Here is a 17,127-nt window from a genome sequence, read left to right as displayed (position 1 = left end):
CTGGGCAAAAAACAAGGGAAAGATGTGACATTGTGCTTTGATAGGAAATGTAGAGCTAAATATTAATTAAATGGGGAAAGACTGCAGAAAGCTGTAGTTAGTGATCTGGGGGAAGCTAATAAATCATTAAAAAAACTAACTTCCAAGTTAAGCTGGTCAGAGGTTCAGCAAATTAAACTTTGGCCTTTACTTCAAAGAAAATGGAGTACAAAAATAGGGAGGTCTTGCTAAAACTGTACAAGGTATTAGTAAACCATCCCTGGAATACTGTGAATATCCAAGGATGAATATACTGGCATCAGAGGACAGTCCAGAGAAGCTTCTCAAGGTTGATTTGTTGTGTGAGGGATTTTCTTATAAGGGAGTGGTTCAAGCCATTGCATTTGTACTCTTTGGCATTTAGGAGAATGAGAAGAGACCTTATTAAAACATAACAGATTCTTAGGGGTTTGAAAGGGTAGATGTGGAAAGGTTCTTATCCCACGTAGGACAGTTAAGGGCCAGAGAGCATAATCTCAGTAAGGAGTTGACCATGTAAGTCTGATTTTCAGAGGGTGGAGTTGAAGATTATCAAGTCAGCCCATGATCTCTCTGAATGGTGGAGCAGACTTTGGGCCAAATGGGTTAATTCTGCTCCTACATCTTTTGGTCTTGGTTTTTCCCCTGTGAAAAATTCTGACTTAACCAAGGATGAAGGATCACCACTTGTGTGACACTTCTCAAGTGTCCAGAAGCGAAAGCCTGCTTGACAGATCTTGAATAGAAGTGGAGAATCCTTTTTTTGAGGTATAAAGAATTGTTCATTTAGAAGTTGGCAATTATATTCAACTTTTTAAAAACACTTCAGCCTATTTTAGTTAAGAGGAGGGTGTTAGAGCTTGGAACACTTTGTGCTCGATATCCCACTGCTGGTACGAAAGGGAATCGCCCTAAAGATGTTAAATCTAATCTCTGCAATTCATTCCTGCTTTTAGTATTGACTTTACTCCCTGACCAATTCACCCATCCTTGTGGGTTTTGTAAACAAGGTTGCCATGAGTTGTTTACTATAAAATCTCATTTGTCAGAACTGGATTCAGGCCAACCTAACAATGTAACAATATTGGAGCTGTCAAGGAAGTTTCAACATACACTGACAGATGGGATAAATTGATTTGATTGTGTGATCACAGTAATATCAGTGGATTTTTTTTATAGTCTAATAGTGAGGATGATATTTTCATGTTTAAACTTCTTACTTACTATGGATGATGTTGTGAGGAACCATTCAGGCCAGAGGTCCATGTATTGGCACAGTGGTTAGCACTGCTGCCTCTCAGCGCCAGAGACCTGGGTTCAATTCCCGCCTCAGGCGACTGTCTGTGTGGAGTTTGCACATTCTCCCCGTGTCTGCGTGGGTTTCCTCCGGGTGCTCCGGTTTCCTCCCACAGTCCAAAGATGTGCAGGTCAGGTGAATTGGCCATGCTAAATTGCCCGTAGTGTTAGGTAAGGCGTATGGGTGGGTTGCGCTTTGGCAGGGCGGTGTGGACTTGTTGGGCCAAAGGGCCTGTTTCCACACTGTAAGTAATCTAATCCATTCAGTTGCTTGTCAGTCTCTGGTAATTGATATTCTTGCCTTTGGGCTATTCACTGACAAGAGTTGGCCAATGATCCCAATTGTTCTGCTTTATTCCAGAGATTGCAAGCTAGCTATGTCTCTGAACATTGAGTGAGGACTGGATCACAAATTTTATTTGAACATAGTGAATTAAGTACACCAGAAACACTTGCTTTATGTGCCACTACATGAAAAATGATCACATGTGAAGTAGTAAATGACTGCTGGCACCTGTGTAACATTGTCCTAAGAAAATAAGACGTGATTTGTCTGAGGGATTATTTTCATATTCAAGATCATTTGCTGTTCTTTTACTTGGAGTGGGAATTGCAGAATTGGCACTTGATGTTCGAGAGACAAAAATAGAAATAGCTGAAAAAGCTCAGCAGGTCTGGCAGCATCTGTGGAAAGAAATCAGAATTAATGTTTCAAATCCAGTAACCCTTCCTTAAACTGTCCTGAGGAGGGGTCACTCAACTCAAAACATTAATTCTGCTTTCTGGCCACAGATGTTGCCAGACCTGCTGAGCTTTTCCAGCAATTTGTGTTTGTCTCTGATTTACAGCAGCTGTAATTTTTTTCTGGTTTTTACTTGGTTTTTTTTACGCTGTTTGAATGCAGCTCAGGTCTGAAATGGATTAAACCTGAGGTTGAGAATTTTACATTGGGTCCCCATAGTCTTTAATTTAAACATGAGGATGGGGTAGCGGGGATCTGAATAGGATATGAGCAAAGGAATTTTGATGGTTGGAAGCTTACTAAAGGTGATTGATTCACTTGTTAAGGAAGACAATTGGGAGGGTATTTAAAAGATTAAACCTGGAGGTGAAGAAAGTTTTTGCTTAAGGGTTTCTAGAGCAGTTGGGCTTTGTCAAATGTGGGTCATGTTACCAAGATAAATGAAGGTGGTCTTTGTAATGAAGCACAGCCCAAAGATGAGTAGGAATCATGTATTGCAAACAGTTTTGTTCACTGTCCTGAGTCATGGGCTGAAATCAGTAGGAAGAATATACATTATGTATTGGGGCCAAAATCATTGGTTTCTGGTTTAGTGACTATTTAGCTGGTGGAAATCGTAGTTCATCTAAATCCAGATGCAGTTCAACAGCATAGGCCCTATTACACAAAGCCTTAATCAGCTGATCTGTTGAGAATGCAATTTTCTTAATCCTTACCCCCAATTACTCTTGTCCCTATGAATATCAGTGATAGGTTTCCTTCCAATCCCATGCCGATAGTTGTTGTAACTGGGCATTTGGTCTCCCTGCTTGCCTGTATTTTACCCTCCTGTACAGTATAAAATTTCATAGGACGATCCTGACAGACAGTTAATATATATTGAGCAGATCACTATTTGTTGCATCTGTGTAGTTAGAATAGTTGCCTTTCAGCTCTGGATTTTGGTTTCCAATCCAACATGTGGTGTTAGGATGGAGCTCCTTTAGTTTGTTTTATAAGACCATAAGACATAGGAGTGGAAGTAAGGCCATTCGGCCCATCGAGTCCACTCCGCCATTCAATCATGGCTGGGCATTTCGACTCCATTTACCTGCATTCTCCCTGTAGCCCTTAATTCCTTGTGACATCAAGAATTTATCAATTTCTGCCTTGAAGACATTTAGCATCCCAGCCTCCACTTACTCTGCGGCAATGAATTCCACAGGCCCACCACTCTGGCTAAAGAAATGTCTCCACATTTCTGTTCTGAATTTGCCCCCTCTAATTCTAAGGCTGTGTCCATGGGTCCTAGTCTCCTCGCCTAACAGGAACAATTTCCTAGCATCCACCCTCTCCAAGCCATGTATTATCTTGTAAGTTTCTATTAGATCTCCCCTTTAATCGTCTAAACTCCAATGAATACAATCCCAGGATCCTCAGCCGTTCCTCATATGTTAGACCTACCATTCCAGGGATCATCCTTATGAATTTCCGCTGGACATGCTCCAGTGCCAGTATGTCCTTCCTGAGGTGTGGGGACCAAAACAGGACACAGTACTCCAAATGGGGCCTAACCAGAGCTTTATAAAGTCTCAGTAGCACAACAGTGCTTTTACATTCCAACCCTCTTGAGATAATTGACAACATTGCATTCGCTTTCTTAATCACAGACCCAACCTGCATGTTTACCTTTAGAGAATCCTCAACTAGCACTCCCAGATCCCTCTGTACTTTGGCTTTACGAATTTTCTCACCGTTTAGAAAGTAGTCCATGCTTTGTATTCTTTTTTCCAAAGTGCACGACCTTGCATTTGCACACATTGAATTCCATCAGCCATTTCCTGGACCACTCTTCCAAACTGTCTAGATCCTTCTGCAGCCTCCCCACTTCCTCAGTACTACCTGCCTGTCCACCTAACTTTGTATCATCAGCAAACTTTGCTAGAATGTCCCCAGTCCCTTCATCCAGATCATGAATATATAATGTGAACAGCTGCGGCCCCAACATGGAACTCTGCGGGACACCGCTTGTCACCGGCTGCCATTCCAAGGAAGAACCTTTTATCCCAACACTCTGCCTTCTGTCAGACAGCCAATCCTTAATCCATACCAGTAGCTCACCTCGAACACCATGGGCCCTCACCTTGCTCAGCAGCCTCCCGTGTGGCATCTTATCAAAGGCCTTTTGGAAGTCTAGGTAGACCACATCCACTGGGTTTCCCCGGTCTAACCTGCTTGTCACCTCTTCAAAGAACTCCAATAGGTTTGTCAGGCATGACCTCCCCTTACTAAATCCATGTTGACTTGGTCTAATCAGACTCTGCTCTTCTAAGAATTTAGAAACCTCATCCTTAATGATGGATTCTAGAATTTTACCAACAACCGAGGTTCGGCTAATTGGCCTATAATTTTCCATCTTTTGTCTTGATCCTTTCTTGAACAAGGGGGTTACAACAGCGATCTTCCAATCATCTGGGACTTTCCCTGACTCCAGTGACTTTTGAAAGATCTCAACCAATGCCTCCGCTAGTTCCTCAGCCACCTCCCTCAGAACTCTATTGGGGCCTGGAGATTTATCAATTTTAAGACCTTTTAGCTTTTCTAGCACTTTCACTTTTGTAACGGCAACCATACTCAACTCAACCCCCTGACTCCCTTTAATTGTTGGGATATTACTCATGTCTTCCACTGTGAAGACTGATGCAAAGTACTTAAGTTCTCCTGCTCTTTCCTTATCTCCCATCACTAGGCTTCCAGCATCAGTTTGAAGTGGCCCAATGTCTACTTTTGCCTGTCGTTTGTTTCTTATGTATTGACAGAAACTTTTACTATCATTTCTAATATTACTGGCTAGCCTACCTTCATATTTGATTCTCTCCTTCCTTATTTCTTTGTTATCCTCTGTTTGTTTTTGTAGCCTTTTCAATCTTCTGATTTCCCAGTGCTCTTGGCCACTTTATAGGATCTCTTTTTCTTTGATAGATTTCCTTTGTCAGCCATGGCTGTCTAATCCCTCCCTGGATAATCTTTCTTTTCTTGGGGATGAACCTCTGTACAGTGTCCTCAATTTTACCCACAAACTCCTGCCATTTTTTGCTCTACTATCTTCCCTGCTAGGCTCTGCTTCCAGTCTGTTTTCGTCAGTTCCTCTCTCATGCCCTCGTAATTATCTTTATTTAACTGGAACATCATTACATCTGATTTTGCCTTCTCTCTTTCAAACTGCAGACTGAACTCTACCATGTTATGATCACTGCTTCCTAAGTGTTCCCTTACTTTAAGATTTTTTTATAAAGTCTGGTTCATTACATAGCACTAGGTCCAGAATAGCCTTGTGGGCTCCATGACAAGCTGTTCCAAAAAGCCATCCTGTAAGCATTCCATGAATTCCCTTTCTTTTGTTCCACTGGCAACATTATTTACCCAGTCCATCTGCATATTGAAGTCTCCCATGATCACTCTGACCTTGCCTTTCTGACATGCCTTCTCTATTTCCTGGTACATGTTGCGCCCCTGGTCCTGACCACTGTTAGGAGGTCTATACGTAACTCCCACTATGGTTTTTTTGCCTTTGTGGTTCCTCAATTCCACCCACACAGACTCCTCATCATCCGATGCTATGTCATTCAGTGCCATAGATTTAATTTTGTTCTTAACTAACAAGGCAACCCCGCCCCCTCTGCCCACCTTCCTGTCTTTTCGAAAAGTTAAAAACCCTTGGATGTTTAACTGCCAGTACCGACACCACCTCTTTTCTCCCCCCCCCCCCCACCCCCGTAACCAGTCTCTGTGATGCCTACCACATCATAATATTCGTGATGATCTGTGCCATTAGTTCATCTGCTTTGTTACGACTGCTACGAGCATTCAGGTAAAGTGCCTTAATGCTAACTTTCTTATCATTAGAGATATTGGAAGTCATAAGATATCCTCAGTTATCCTTCCTTTTTGCTGCATTCCCAGTTGTCTCAAGTTTAAATCTGCCCGCACAAATGCTATCCTGCCGCTTATCTTTCCATTTAACGCCATACTCCCTGTCACTTTCACTTTCCCTTCTCCTCCCCACCCCCCCCAACTCAGAAGTTCAAAGTCCTACTGACCATTCTATATTTATCCTCTTTGCTAGAACATTGGTACCTGATCGGTTCAGGTGGAGACCGTCCCAATGGTGCAGATCCACCCCCCCCCCCCCCCCCCCCCCCGGGTTCCAAAACTGATGCCAATGCCCCATGAAGTGGAATCCCTCTTTCCCACACCAATCCCTTAGCCACGTGTTTACTTCCCTAATTTTCTTATCCCTATGCCAATTGGCACGTGGCTTGAGCAGTAATCCGGAGATTGACCCCTGAGCACCTGTACTTCAGTTTCTTTCCTAGTGCTCGATAATCCCCAAACAAGTCCTCCACCCTAGCTTTGCCTATGTTTGTCCCAATGTGGACCACAACAACTGGATCCTCCCCCTCCCGCTCCAATATCCTTTCAAGCCAGTCAGAGGTGTCCCGCACCCTGGCACCGGGTAGGCAACACACCATGCGAGACACCCGATCTGGCTTGCAAAGGATATTATCTGTCCCCCTAATTATAGAATCCCCTATAACAACGACTTGTCTTTTTGCTTGCCCCCCCGAATGGCCTTCTGCACCATGGTGCCGTGGTCAGCTGGCTCATCCTGTCCAGAGCCCATTTCCTCATCCGTACAGGGAGCAAGAATCTCATACCTGTTGGACAAGGTCAAGGGCTGAGGCTCCTGCACTCCTGAACTCAGGTTCCCCTTACCTGCCTCACTTACAGTCACATTCTGATGTCCCTGGTCACTAACTGAATGTGAATTACTTAATCTCCCAGGTGTGACTGCCTCCTGAAACAAAGCGTCCAGGTAACACTGCCCCTCCCGGATGTGCCGCAGTGTTTGAAGCTCAGATTCCAGATCATCAACTCTGAGCCGGAGTTCTTCCAGCAACCAACATTTGCTGCAGATGTGGTCACTGCTATTCACAATGGGATCAGCCAGCTCCCACATCATACAGCTACAGCACACCACCTGCCCAGCCATCTCTGCTTAGTTAATTACTTTATTACTTTGTACAGGTTTGAGTTAAAATACTTTCTGATATCCCTCTGCTATAGTCTTTTTCTAAAAACCAATTAATAGATAAACATATCTTGAATATGATCTGAAGGAATGCCTGTATAAGAATGGAATGAGGGAAAAGGTGTGGGTTTATAAATTGTTTGAATTGGTTGTTTCAATATCAGGAGTTAATAATCAATGGGAGTTTCCCCTGTTGTCTTGTTCATAATAGTTCTATCTTTTTATTTCCAATTTTCTTCATTTCAGCTTTAAAAGGTAATATGATAACCAGAATACAAAAGTAACTCCAGGCATATGAGTTAAAACTAAACTGCAATGAGAGAACCTGAACAAACAGGCTTACTAGTAAACTCCTAATTTAGGACTGATATAAAGAATGTTTTGTTGGGTGACCAACATGTTATGAAATAAAGTCAGCAAAAACCTTAGACTGCATTTTAATAGCTGGGTCCTATGTTAGGTCTTTGAGTGTTCATATTTGTGTCTTAAATGGGTTATGACGTGCGTCAGGCTAAAGCACCCATGATTTGCAATATTTTCCCAAGAGAGCCACTTTTGTTAGGAAATGAGAAATATCGTACATCTACCTACTACACTAGACTTCATTTAAGTGGGAAAATTTTCCATTTAAACCCAGCATTAATTCTCTGCACAAAATTCTGCTTTAAATGTCATGAGTTGTTTAACCATCATTATCCTATGCAATGCGAAGGAAGGAGCATGTTTACTTCCACATTCTTTCCCGTGTTACACTCCTCTGCTGAGCTATTAAAATGCTGTGGGAGCTGCCCTTGTATATCTCAATTGTACCCTTGAAGGTGCCAACCATGAAGGAAGCAAAAAGAATTGTACATACCAAATACCCAATTTTTTTTTACAATTCCGAGCAAGTTCCAAAATGACTGCTATTTGTTGTCCATTTCTGATTTGTAGCAGTTAAATAGGATTGTAGTGAATTCATCCAGATGATTTGATGGGGAGGTTATAATGTTGAATCATAAGCTAACGTTAACCAAAGTAATAGTTTATGTTCAAAGACATGGTTTTTGTTGTCAGCTGTAGCCTCAGTGCATAAAATAAATGTATTCACGTGCCACCAACAGATATTTTTCCTTTTCAAAAGGATCCCTTATTCAGAAGATTCTATGGAAGTGGAAATACATTAAGCATAGTTTTCTGTACTTCTTTGGGATAGCAAGTTATTTTGTGGTTCCTTGAAATGTGCGAGAGGAAGTATTTGTGTGCTATGGTGTAAAGTTAATGTAAGATTGTTGACAACTCATGTCTTTTGTTGCTTTAGTAACTTTAACTTCTGTTTGTTTCCATAGGCTAAAGAAATTCTTACAAAAGAGTCTAATGTACAGGAGGTGCGATGTCCAGTCACAGTATGTGGTGACGTCCATGGACAGTTTCATGATCTCATGGAACTGTTCAGAATTGGGGGCAAATCACCAGACACCAATTATCTTTTCATGGGAGATTACGTTGACAGAGGTTATTACTCGGTTGAAACTGTCACATTACTCGTAGCATTAAAGGTATGATGTTTCATTTCCAAACTTGATATGGACTGCCTTACATTGAGTTGGTGACCCTTCTCTTGAGTTCTCACCTGAAAGTCCCATAGACTTGGTCATAGTCAAACAACATGGAAGCAGACCCTTCAGGCCAACTCTTCCATGCTGACCAGGTTTCCTAATCGGAACGCACCCCATATTCCTACATCTAGCCCATATACCTCAACCTTTTCAGTTGATGTACCTCTCCAAATGTCTTTCAAATGTTGTAATTGTATTCTCATCTTCCACTTCCTCTGGCAGGTATTCCATATATGTACCACCTTCTGTGTGGAAAAAAATTACTCCTTGGATCCCTTTGAAATCATTCCTCCTTCACCTTAAATCTATGATTGCTAGTTTTGAATTCAACTAGCCTGTGGAAAAGACCTTGGTTATTCACCTTATCTGTGTCCCTCGTGATTTTGTAAACCTGAATAAGGTTGCTTCTCAGCCTCCTATGTTCAAGGTAAAAAATTTGCAGCCTATTCTTATTAACTCAAATCCTCCAGTATTGGTAACATAGTGCAAAAAGGGTTAGCAACAATCTCCAGTTTAATAACATACTCCCTAGAGCAGGGCAACCAGAATTGTATACAGTACTCCAAATGTGGCTTTAACAAGTCTTGTGCAGCTGATACATGATGTCCCAGCTCCTGTAGTCAGTGCTCTGATTGATGAAGGCAAGTTTGCCATATGCTGCCTTCACCACCTTGTCTGCTTATGATGCCACTTTCAAGGGGCTATGTACCTGAACCCCTAGGTGTTTTTGTTTGACAACACTCCCCAGAGCCAAACTATTGATTGTGTAAGTCCTGTCCTGGTTTGTCTTACCAAAATGCAATACTCCTTGCATTTATCTAAAGTAAACTCCATCTGCCATTCCTCAGCCCACTGGAGGGGTTGGTTGAAACCACCTTGTACTCTTAGATAATCTTCACTGTCCACTATACCAACAATTTGTGTCCTCTGCAAACGTACTAACGATGCCTCCTATTTCTCATGCAAATACATCATATAAGTGATGAACATGCCTCTATTGTTATCAAATGTGCTGAGGTGAAGTTGGTCAAGAGCTTAAAGTTGCTAAGAGTAAATATTACCAACAATCTATCTTGGTCCATCCATCTTGACGTTACAGTTAAGACAACACACCAGCGCCTGTACTTCCTCAGAAGGCTAAGGAAATTTTTAATAGATGCACCAAAGAAAGCATCTTGTTATGGCAACTACTCTGACTAAGGCCGCATGGATTTAGAATTGTGAACACAGTGCAGCCCATCACAAAAACCATCTTTCTTTCCATTGAATCCATCTACACTTCCCACTGTCTAAGGAAAGCAGCCAACCTAATCAAAGACCCCTCGTGGCCCAATTATACTCTCTTCCACCTTCTTCCAATGGGCAGAAGACAAAAGTTTGAAAATATGTACCAACAGACTTAACAGTTTCTTCCTTACTATTATTAGCCTTCTGAATGGACCTGTCATATATTGGTCTTGATCTTTCTCTGCACCATCTCTGTAGCTGTAACACGATATTCTGCAGTCTGTTGTATTACCCTGATATACTTATGTAAAGTGATGATTTGTCTGGTTAGCACACAAAATGATACTTTTCACTGTATAACAGTACGTGACAATAATAAGACAAATCGAACAGTGTACCCAGCACCAATCCTCACTGCACACCACTGGTCACAGGACTCCAGTTTGAACAGCAACCTTCTACCACCCTCTGTTTCTTACTGTCAAGCCAATTTTGTATCCAGTTAGCTAGCTCCCACTGGATCGCATGTGATCTAACATTACTATACAGACTACCACGTAGAACCATGTTGAAGGCCTTGTTAAAGTCCATATCGATAACATCTGCTCTGTCTTCATCTATCTTCTTGGTGGCCTCTTTTTAAAAAAAATTCAATCTAGTTAATGAGATACAATTTCCCATACACAAAGCCATGCTGACTTTCCCCAATCAGTCTTCGCTTTTCCAAATGCAAGTAGATTCTGTCTGTTAGAATCCCCTCCAACAACTTGCACACCATTGACATCAAGCTCACTGGTCTGTAGTTCACTGGCTTTTCCTTGCAGTCTTGTTTGAAGTACTAATAAAACTTGATCAGATTCAGTTATATGTTTTTCTAACTTATGCATACTGGCAATGCAGCTGAAACTTAATTATGTTTCTTTAAACACAGGTTCGTTATCGGGAACGTATCACAATATTACGAGGCAACCACGAAAGTAGACAGATCACTCAAGTGTATGGGTTTTACGATGAATGCCTAAGGAAATATGGAAATGCTAGTGTTTGGAAGTACTTTACAGATCTGTTTGATTACCTTCCTTTGACGGCCTTAGTGGATGGTCAAGTGAGTAAAATCTGTTCTCATTTATTTCCCTTTCTCATCAGGTCTTATGAAATGGTTTCCTTGTATTCAAAACCTACTCAATTGTTGATTTTTGAGTCTTTTCCCTTTAGAGTGCTGTGACTATCCAATGTGCTTTTCTCCTACTGTCAGTGGTGCTTTCAAGTACAAAAGTCTCAATCTGTATATAATGCCAATATATATGTTTTTAATGGAGTCTCAAGATTTCCCATCAGATTAAGAGCTGTGGAAAGATTTAAAAGGGACTTAAGGAGCAACATTTTCACTCAGGGTGGTGTGTGTATGGAATGAGCTGCCCAGAGGAAGGGTCGAGGCTAGTACAATTGCAACATTTAATAACAATAGGTGTAGGAGTAGGCCATTCTGCCCTTCGAGCCTGCATCACCATTCATTATGATCATGGCTGATCATCCTTACTCAGTATCCTGTTCCTGCCTTATCTCCATAACCCTTGATTCCACTATCCTTGAGAGCTCTATCCAACTCTTTCTTAAATGAATCCAGAGACTGGGCCTCCACTGCCCTCTGGGGCAGAGCATTCCACACACCCACCACTCTCTGGCTGAAGAAGTTTCTCCTCCTCTCTGTCCTAAATGGCCTACCCCTTATTTCTGAGCTGTGCCCTCTGGTTTAGGACTCTCCCATGAGCAGAAACATGTTTCTTGCCTCCAGAGTGTCCAATCCTTAATCTTATCGTCTCAATCAGATCCCCTCTCAGTCTTCTAAAATCAAGGGTATACAAGCCCAGTCGCTCCAATCTTTCAACATAAGATAGTCCTGCAATTCCAGGAATTGACCTCATGAACCTACGCTGCACTCCCTCAATAGCCAGAATGTCTTTCCTCAAATTTGGAGACCAGAACTGCACACAATATTCCAGGTGCAGTCTCTCCAGGGCCCTGTATAGCTGCAGAAGAACCTCTTTGCTTCTATACTCAATCCCTCTCGTTATGAAGGCCAGCATGCTATTGGGTTGCTTCACTACCAGTTGTACCTGCATGCTTGCCTTCATTGACTGGTATACAAGAACACCCAGATCTCTTTGTACTGCCCCTTTACCTAACTTGACTCCATTTAGGTGGTAATCTGCCTTCCTGTCCTCTCTCCTAACCTGTCCAGGTCACCCTGTAATCTCCTAACATTCTCCTTGCATTTTACCCTGCCACTCAGCTTTGTATCATCAGCAAATTTGCTAATGTTACTATTAATACCATCTGCTTTATCATTAATATATATTGTAAAAAGCTGCAGTCCCAGCACTGATCCCTGCGGTACCCCACTGGTCACCGCCTGCCACTCCGAAAGGGAGCTTTTTATCACTACTTTGTTTCCTGTCAGCCAACCAATTTTCAATCCAACTCAGTACTTTGCCCCCAATACCATGCACCCTAATTTCGCTCACTAACCTCCTATGTGGGACTTTATCAAAAGCTTTCTGAAAGTCCAGGTACACTACATCCACTGGATCTCCCTTGTCCATCTTCAGAGTTATATCCTCAAAAAATTCCAGAAAATTAGTCAAGCATGATTTCCCCTTCATAAATCCATGCTGACTCTGACCTATCCTGTTACTGCTATCCAGATGTGTTGTAATTTCATCCTTTATAATAGACTCCAGCATCTTTCCCACCACTGAGGTCAGACTAACTGGTCTATAATTTCCTGCTTTCTCTCTCCCACCTTTCTTAAAAAGTGGTACAACATTAGCCACCCTCCAATCCGCAGCAACTGATTCTGAATCTATTGAACTCTGGAAAATATTCACCAACGCATCCACTATTTCTAGAGCCACCTCCTTCAGTATCCTGGGATGTAGACCATCAGACCCTGGGGACTTATCAACCTTCAGACCTAACAGTCTCTCCAACACCAATTCCTGGCAAATATAAATTCCCTTCAGTTCAGGTCCTTCAGCCACTGTTACCTCCGGGAGATTGCTTGTGTCTTCCCCAGTGAACACCGGTCTGAAGTACCAATCGAACTCTTCTGCCATTTCTTTGTACCCCGTAATATATTCCCTTGTTTCTGTCTTCGAGGGCCCAATTTTAGTCTTAACCATTTTTTTCCCTTTCACATATCTAAAAAAGCTTTTACTATTCTCCTTTATATTTTTGACCAGTTTACCTTTGTACCTCATTTTTTCTCTGCGTATTTCCTTCTTGGTAATCCTCTGTTGTTCTTTAAAAGCTTCCCACTCCTCCATTTTCCCACCCATCTTTGCTATGTTATACTTTTTCTCTTTTGACTTTGTTTCTTAACTTCCCTCGTCAGCCACGGCCACCCCTGCCTCCTCCTAGGATCTTTCTTCGTTTTTGGAATGAACTGATCCTGCATCTTCTGCATTTCTCCCCAGAAATATCTGCCATTGTTCCTCCACAGTCATCCCTGTTAAGGTATTGCACCATTGAACTTTGGCCAGCTCCTCCCTCATAGCTCCATAGTTCCCTTTTATTCAACTGAAATATTGTCACTACCGATTGTACCCCCCCCTTTCAAATTGCAGATTGAAGCTTATTGTAGTATGGTCGCAACCTCCTAATGGCTCCTTCACTTCAAGGTCCCTGACCAATTCTGGTTTGTTACATAATACCAGATCCAGAATTGCCTTCTCCCTGGTCAGCTCCAGCACCAGCTGTTCTAAGAATTCATCTCTGAGGCACTCCACAAAGTCTCTTTCTTGAGGTCCAATACCATCCTGATTGTCCCAGTCTACCTGCATGTTGAAATCCCCCATAACAACTGTAGTAACATCTTTGCGACAGGCCAACTTCAGCTCCTGATTCAATTTGCATCCGACATCCAGACTACTGTTTGGGGGCCTGTAGATGACTCCCAAGAGGGTCTTTCTACCCTTAGAATTTCTCAGCTCTATCCCCTTCCGTCAACTCATCAATGAGTTTAATACACGCCGTGACATCGAACACTACTTCTGCCATTTCCGCCTCCAAGCTTACTTTCACAATCTGGACTCCTGCCCACCTTCCGAGGACCCCTTCGCCCACCTCCAACACACTGCATCCACCTGGACACCCCACGCTGGCCTATTACCTGCCCTCGACCTCTTCATTTCCAACTGCTGCCGGAACATTAACAGCCTCAACCTGTCTACTGCCCTCCCCCATTCCAACCCCTCACCCTCCCAACGTGTAGCCCTCCAATCCCAACCTCCCCATCAAGCCAGCAGATAAAGGGGGCATGGTGGTAGTCTGGCACACTGACCTCTACACCACTGAAGCCAAACACCAACTCGAGGACACCTCTTCCTACCGACCCTCAGGAGATCTCCCACCCACAGCTTCCAACCTCATAGTCCGGGAACCCCACACTGTCCGGTTCTACCTCCTTCCCAAGATCCACAAGCCTGGCCGACCCATTGTCTCAGCATGCTCCTGCCCCACTGAACTCATCTCTACCTACCTTGACACTGTCCTATTTCTCCCCCTTCGTCCAGGAACACCCCATATACGTTTGAGACACCACCCATGCCCCCCACCTAATCCAAGACTTCCATTTCCCCAGCCCCCAACGCCTCATCTTCACCATGGATATTCAATCCCTCTACACCGCCATCCGCCGTGACCAGGGCCTCCAAGCCATCCGTTTTTTTTCCCTCCCCTGACATCCCCAATAGTACCCTTCCATCGACACACATTTGTTTGGCCAAACTGGTCCTCAACAATTTCTCCTTCGAATCCTCCCACTTCCTCCAGACCAAAGGGGTAGCCATGGGCACCTGAGTGGGCCCCAGCTATGCCTGTCTCTTTGGCTACGTAGAACAGTCGATCTTCCATAATTACACCAGCACCACTCTCCACCTCTTCCTCCGCTACATTGATGACTACATTGCGAGGCGGTTGAGCAATTCATCAACTTCACCAACACATTCCACCCTGACCTTAAATTTACCTGGACCATCTCTGACACCTTCCACCCCTTTCTGGACCTCTCCATCTCCATTATTGACGACCGACTTGACACCAACATTTTTACAAATCCGACTCCCACAGCTACCTGGATTACACCTCTTCCCGCCCTACCTCTTGCAAAAATGCCATCCCGTATTCCCAATTCCTCCTCCGCCTCCACCGTATCTCCTCCCAGGAAGACCAGTACCACCCACAGAACACACCAGATGGCCTCCTTTAGAGACTGCAATTTCCCTTCCCACGTGGTTAAAGATGCCCTCCAACGCATCTCGCCCACAACCCGCACTGCCGCCCTCAGACCCCACCCCTCCAACCGTAACAAGGACAGAATGCCCCTGGTGCTCACCTTCCACCCTACCAACCTTCGCATAAACCAAATCATCCGCTGACATTTCCGCCATCTCTAAAATGACCCCACCACCAGGGATATATTTCCCTCCCCACCCCTTTTTCCGCCTTCCGCAAAGACCGTTCCCTCTGTGACTACCTGCTCAGGTCCACGCCTCCCTACAACCCACCCTCCCCTGCCACTGCAGGAATTGTAAAACCTGCAATCACACCTCCTTCCTCACCTCCATCCTAGGCCCTAAAGGAGCCTTCCACATCCATCAAAGTTATACCTGTACGTCCACTAATATCACTTATTGTATCCGTTGCTCCTGGTGTGGTCTCCTCTACATTGGGGAGACCTGACGCCTCCGAGCAGAGCACTTTAGGGAACATCTCCGGGACACCCGCACCAATCAACCACAGCACCCTGTGGCCCAAAATTTCAACTCCCCTTCCCACTCTGCCAAGGACATGGAGGCCCTGGGCCTCCTTCACTGCCACTCCCTCACTGCCTGGAGGAAGAACGCCTCATCTTCCGCCTCAGAACACTTCAAACCCAGGGATTCAATGTGGACTTCAACAGTTTCCTCATTTTCCCCTCCCCCCCACCTCCCCCTAGTTCCAAACTTCCAGCTCAGCACTGTCCCCATGACTTGTCCTACCTGCCTATCTTCTTTTCCACCTATCCACTCCACTCCACTCCATCCTTTCTCCCCCCCCCCCCCCCCCCCCCCCCGCCCCCCGCCCCCAACCTATCACTTTCATCCCCTCCCCCACCCACCTATTGTACTCTATGCTACTTGCTCCCCACCCCCACCCTCCTCTAGCTTATCTCTCCACACTTCAGGCTCTCTGCCTTTATTCCTGATGAAGGGCTTTTGCCCGAAATATCGATTTTACTGCTCCTCGGATGCTGCCTGAACTGCTGTGCTCTTCCAGCACCACTAATCCAGAATCTGGTTTCCAGCGTCTGCAGTCATTGTTTTTACCTCAGCTCTATCCATACTGACTCTACATCCCCTGATTTTAGGTCCCCCCGCGCAAGGGACTGAATATCCTCCCTTCCTAACAGGGCCACCCCACCCCCTCTGCCCGTCAGTCTGTCCTTATGATAGCGCGTATAGCCTTGAATATTCATTTCCCAGGCCCTGTCCATTGAAGCCACGTCTGTTTTCCTCACAATATCGTAACTGCCAATTTCCAAAAGAGCCTCAAGCTCACCCATCTTATTTCTAATACTTTGTGCATTCATATATAGTATTTTTAATTTGTTACTGCCCTCACCCTTTCTATCCACCCCATTTCACTCAACCTTACGGCATGATCCCTTTTTGAGTTTTCTGCCTCATTGATACAGTTGTCTTTCTTGACTTCCCTTGTTCTAACTTTCCCTTCGATTTCCTTCTTAAACATCCAGTTTGTCCCCTCCCCCTGCTATTTAGTTTAAACGCAGCTGTGTTTCAGTAGTAAACCTATCTGCCAGAATGCTGGTCCCCAACCTACTAAGGTGCAAACTGTCTCTCTTGTATAATTTATGCTTACCACAAAACATACCCCAGTGATCCAAGAATTTAAATCCTTGCTTCCTGCACCAGTTCCCTAGCCACACATTAAAGTCCATTATCGCCCTGTTCCTGGCCTTTCCAGCCCGTGGAACCGAAAGCAAACTGGAGATAACCACTCTGGAAGTCCTGTTTTTCAGCCTTCTTCCGAAGTCCCACTGTAGTATGTTCGTCCTCTTCTTCCCGACATTTATGCCGACATTTACCACCACCTCTGGCTCTTCACCTTCGACC

General features: G+C 44.0%; 1 protein-coding gene across 1 annotated transcript in view; it reads left to right on the top strand.

Moving 5' to 3' along the window:
- Nucleotides 1-17,127, top strand: part of ppp2cb (protein phosphatase 2, catalytic subunit, beta isozyme) — a 34,946-nt gene that overhangs the window by 5,955 nt on the left and 11,864 nt on the right. Inside the window, exons 2-3 of the mRNA XM_072583921.1 lie at nt 8,456-8,665; nt 10,884-11,057. Of these exons, the coding sequence (XP_072440022.1) occupies nt 8,456-8,665; nt 10,884-11,057 (384 nt within the window). The remainder of the gene's footprint in view (nt 1-8,455; nt 8,666-10,883; nt 11,058-17,127) is intronic.

This window comes from Chiloscyllium punctatum, chromosome 14 (genome assembly GCF_047496795.1).
Source record: "Chiloscyllium punctatum isolate Juve2018m chromosome 14, sChiPun1.3, whole genome shotgun sequence".
Classification (NCBI taxonomy): Eukaryota; Metazoa; Chordata; class Chondrichthyes; order Orectolobiformes; family Hemiscylliidae; genus Chiloscyllium; species Chiloscyllium punctatum.
The sequence above is the reverse complement of the archived record's forward strand: the minus strand, read 5'-3'. Positions and strand labels throughout refer to the sequence as shown.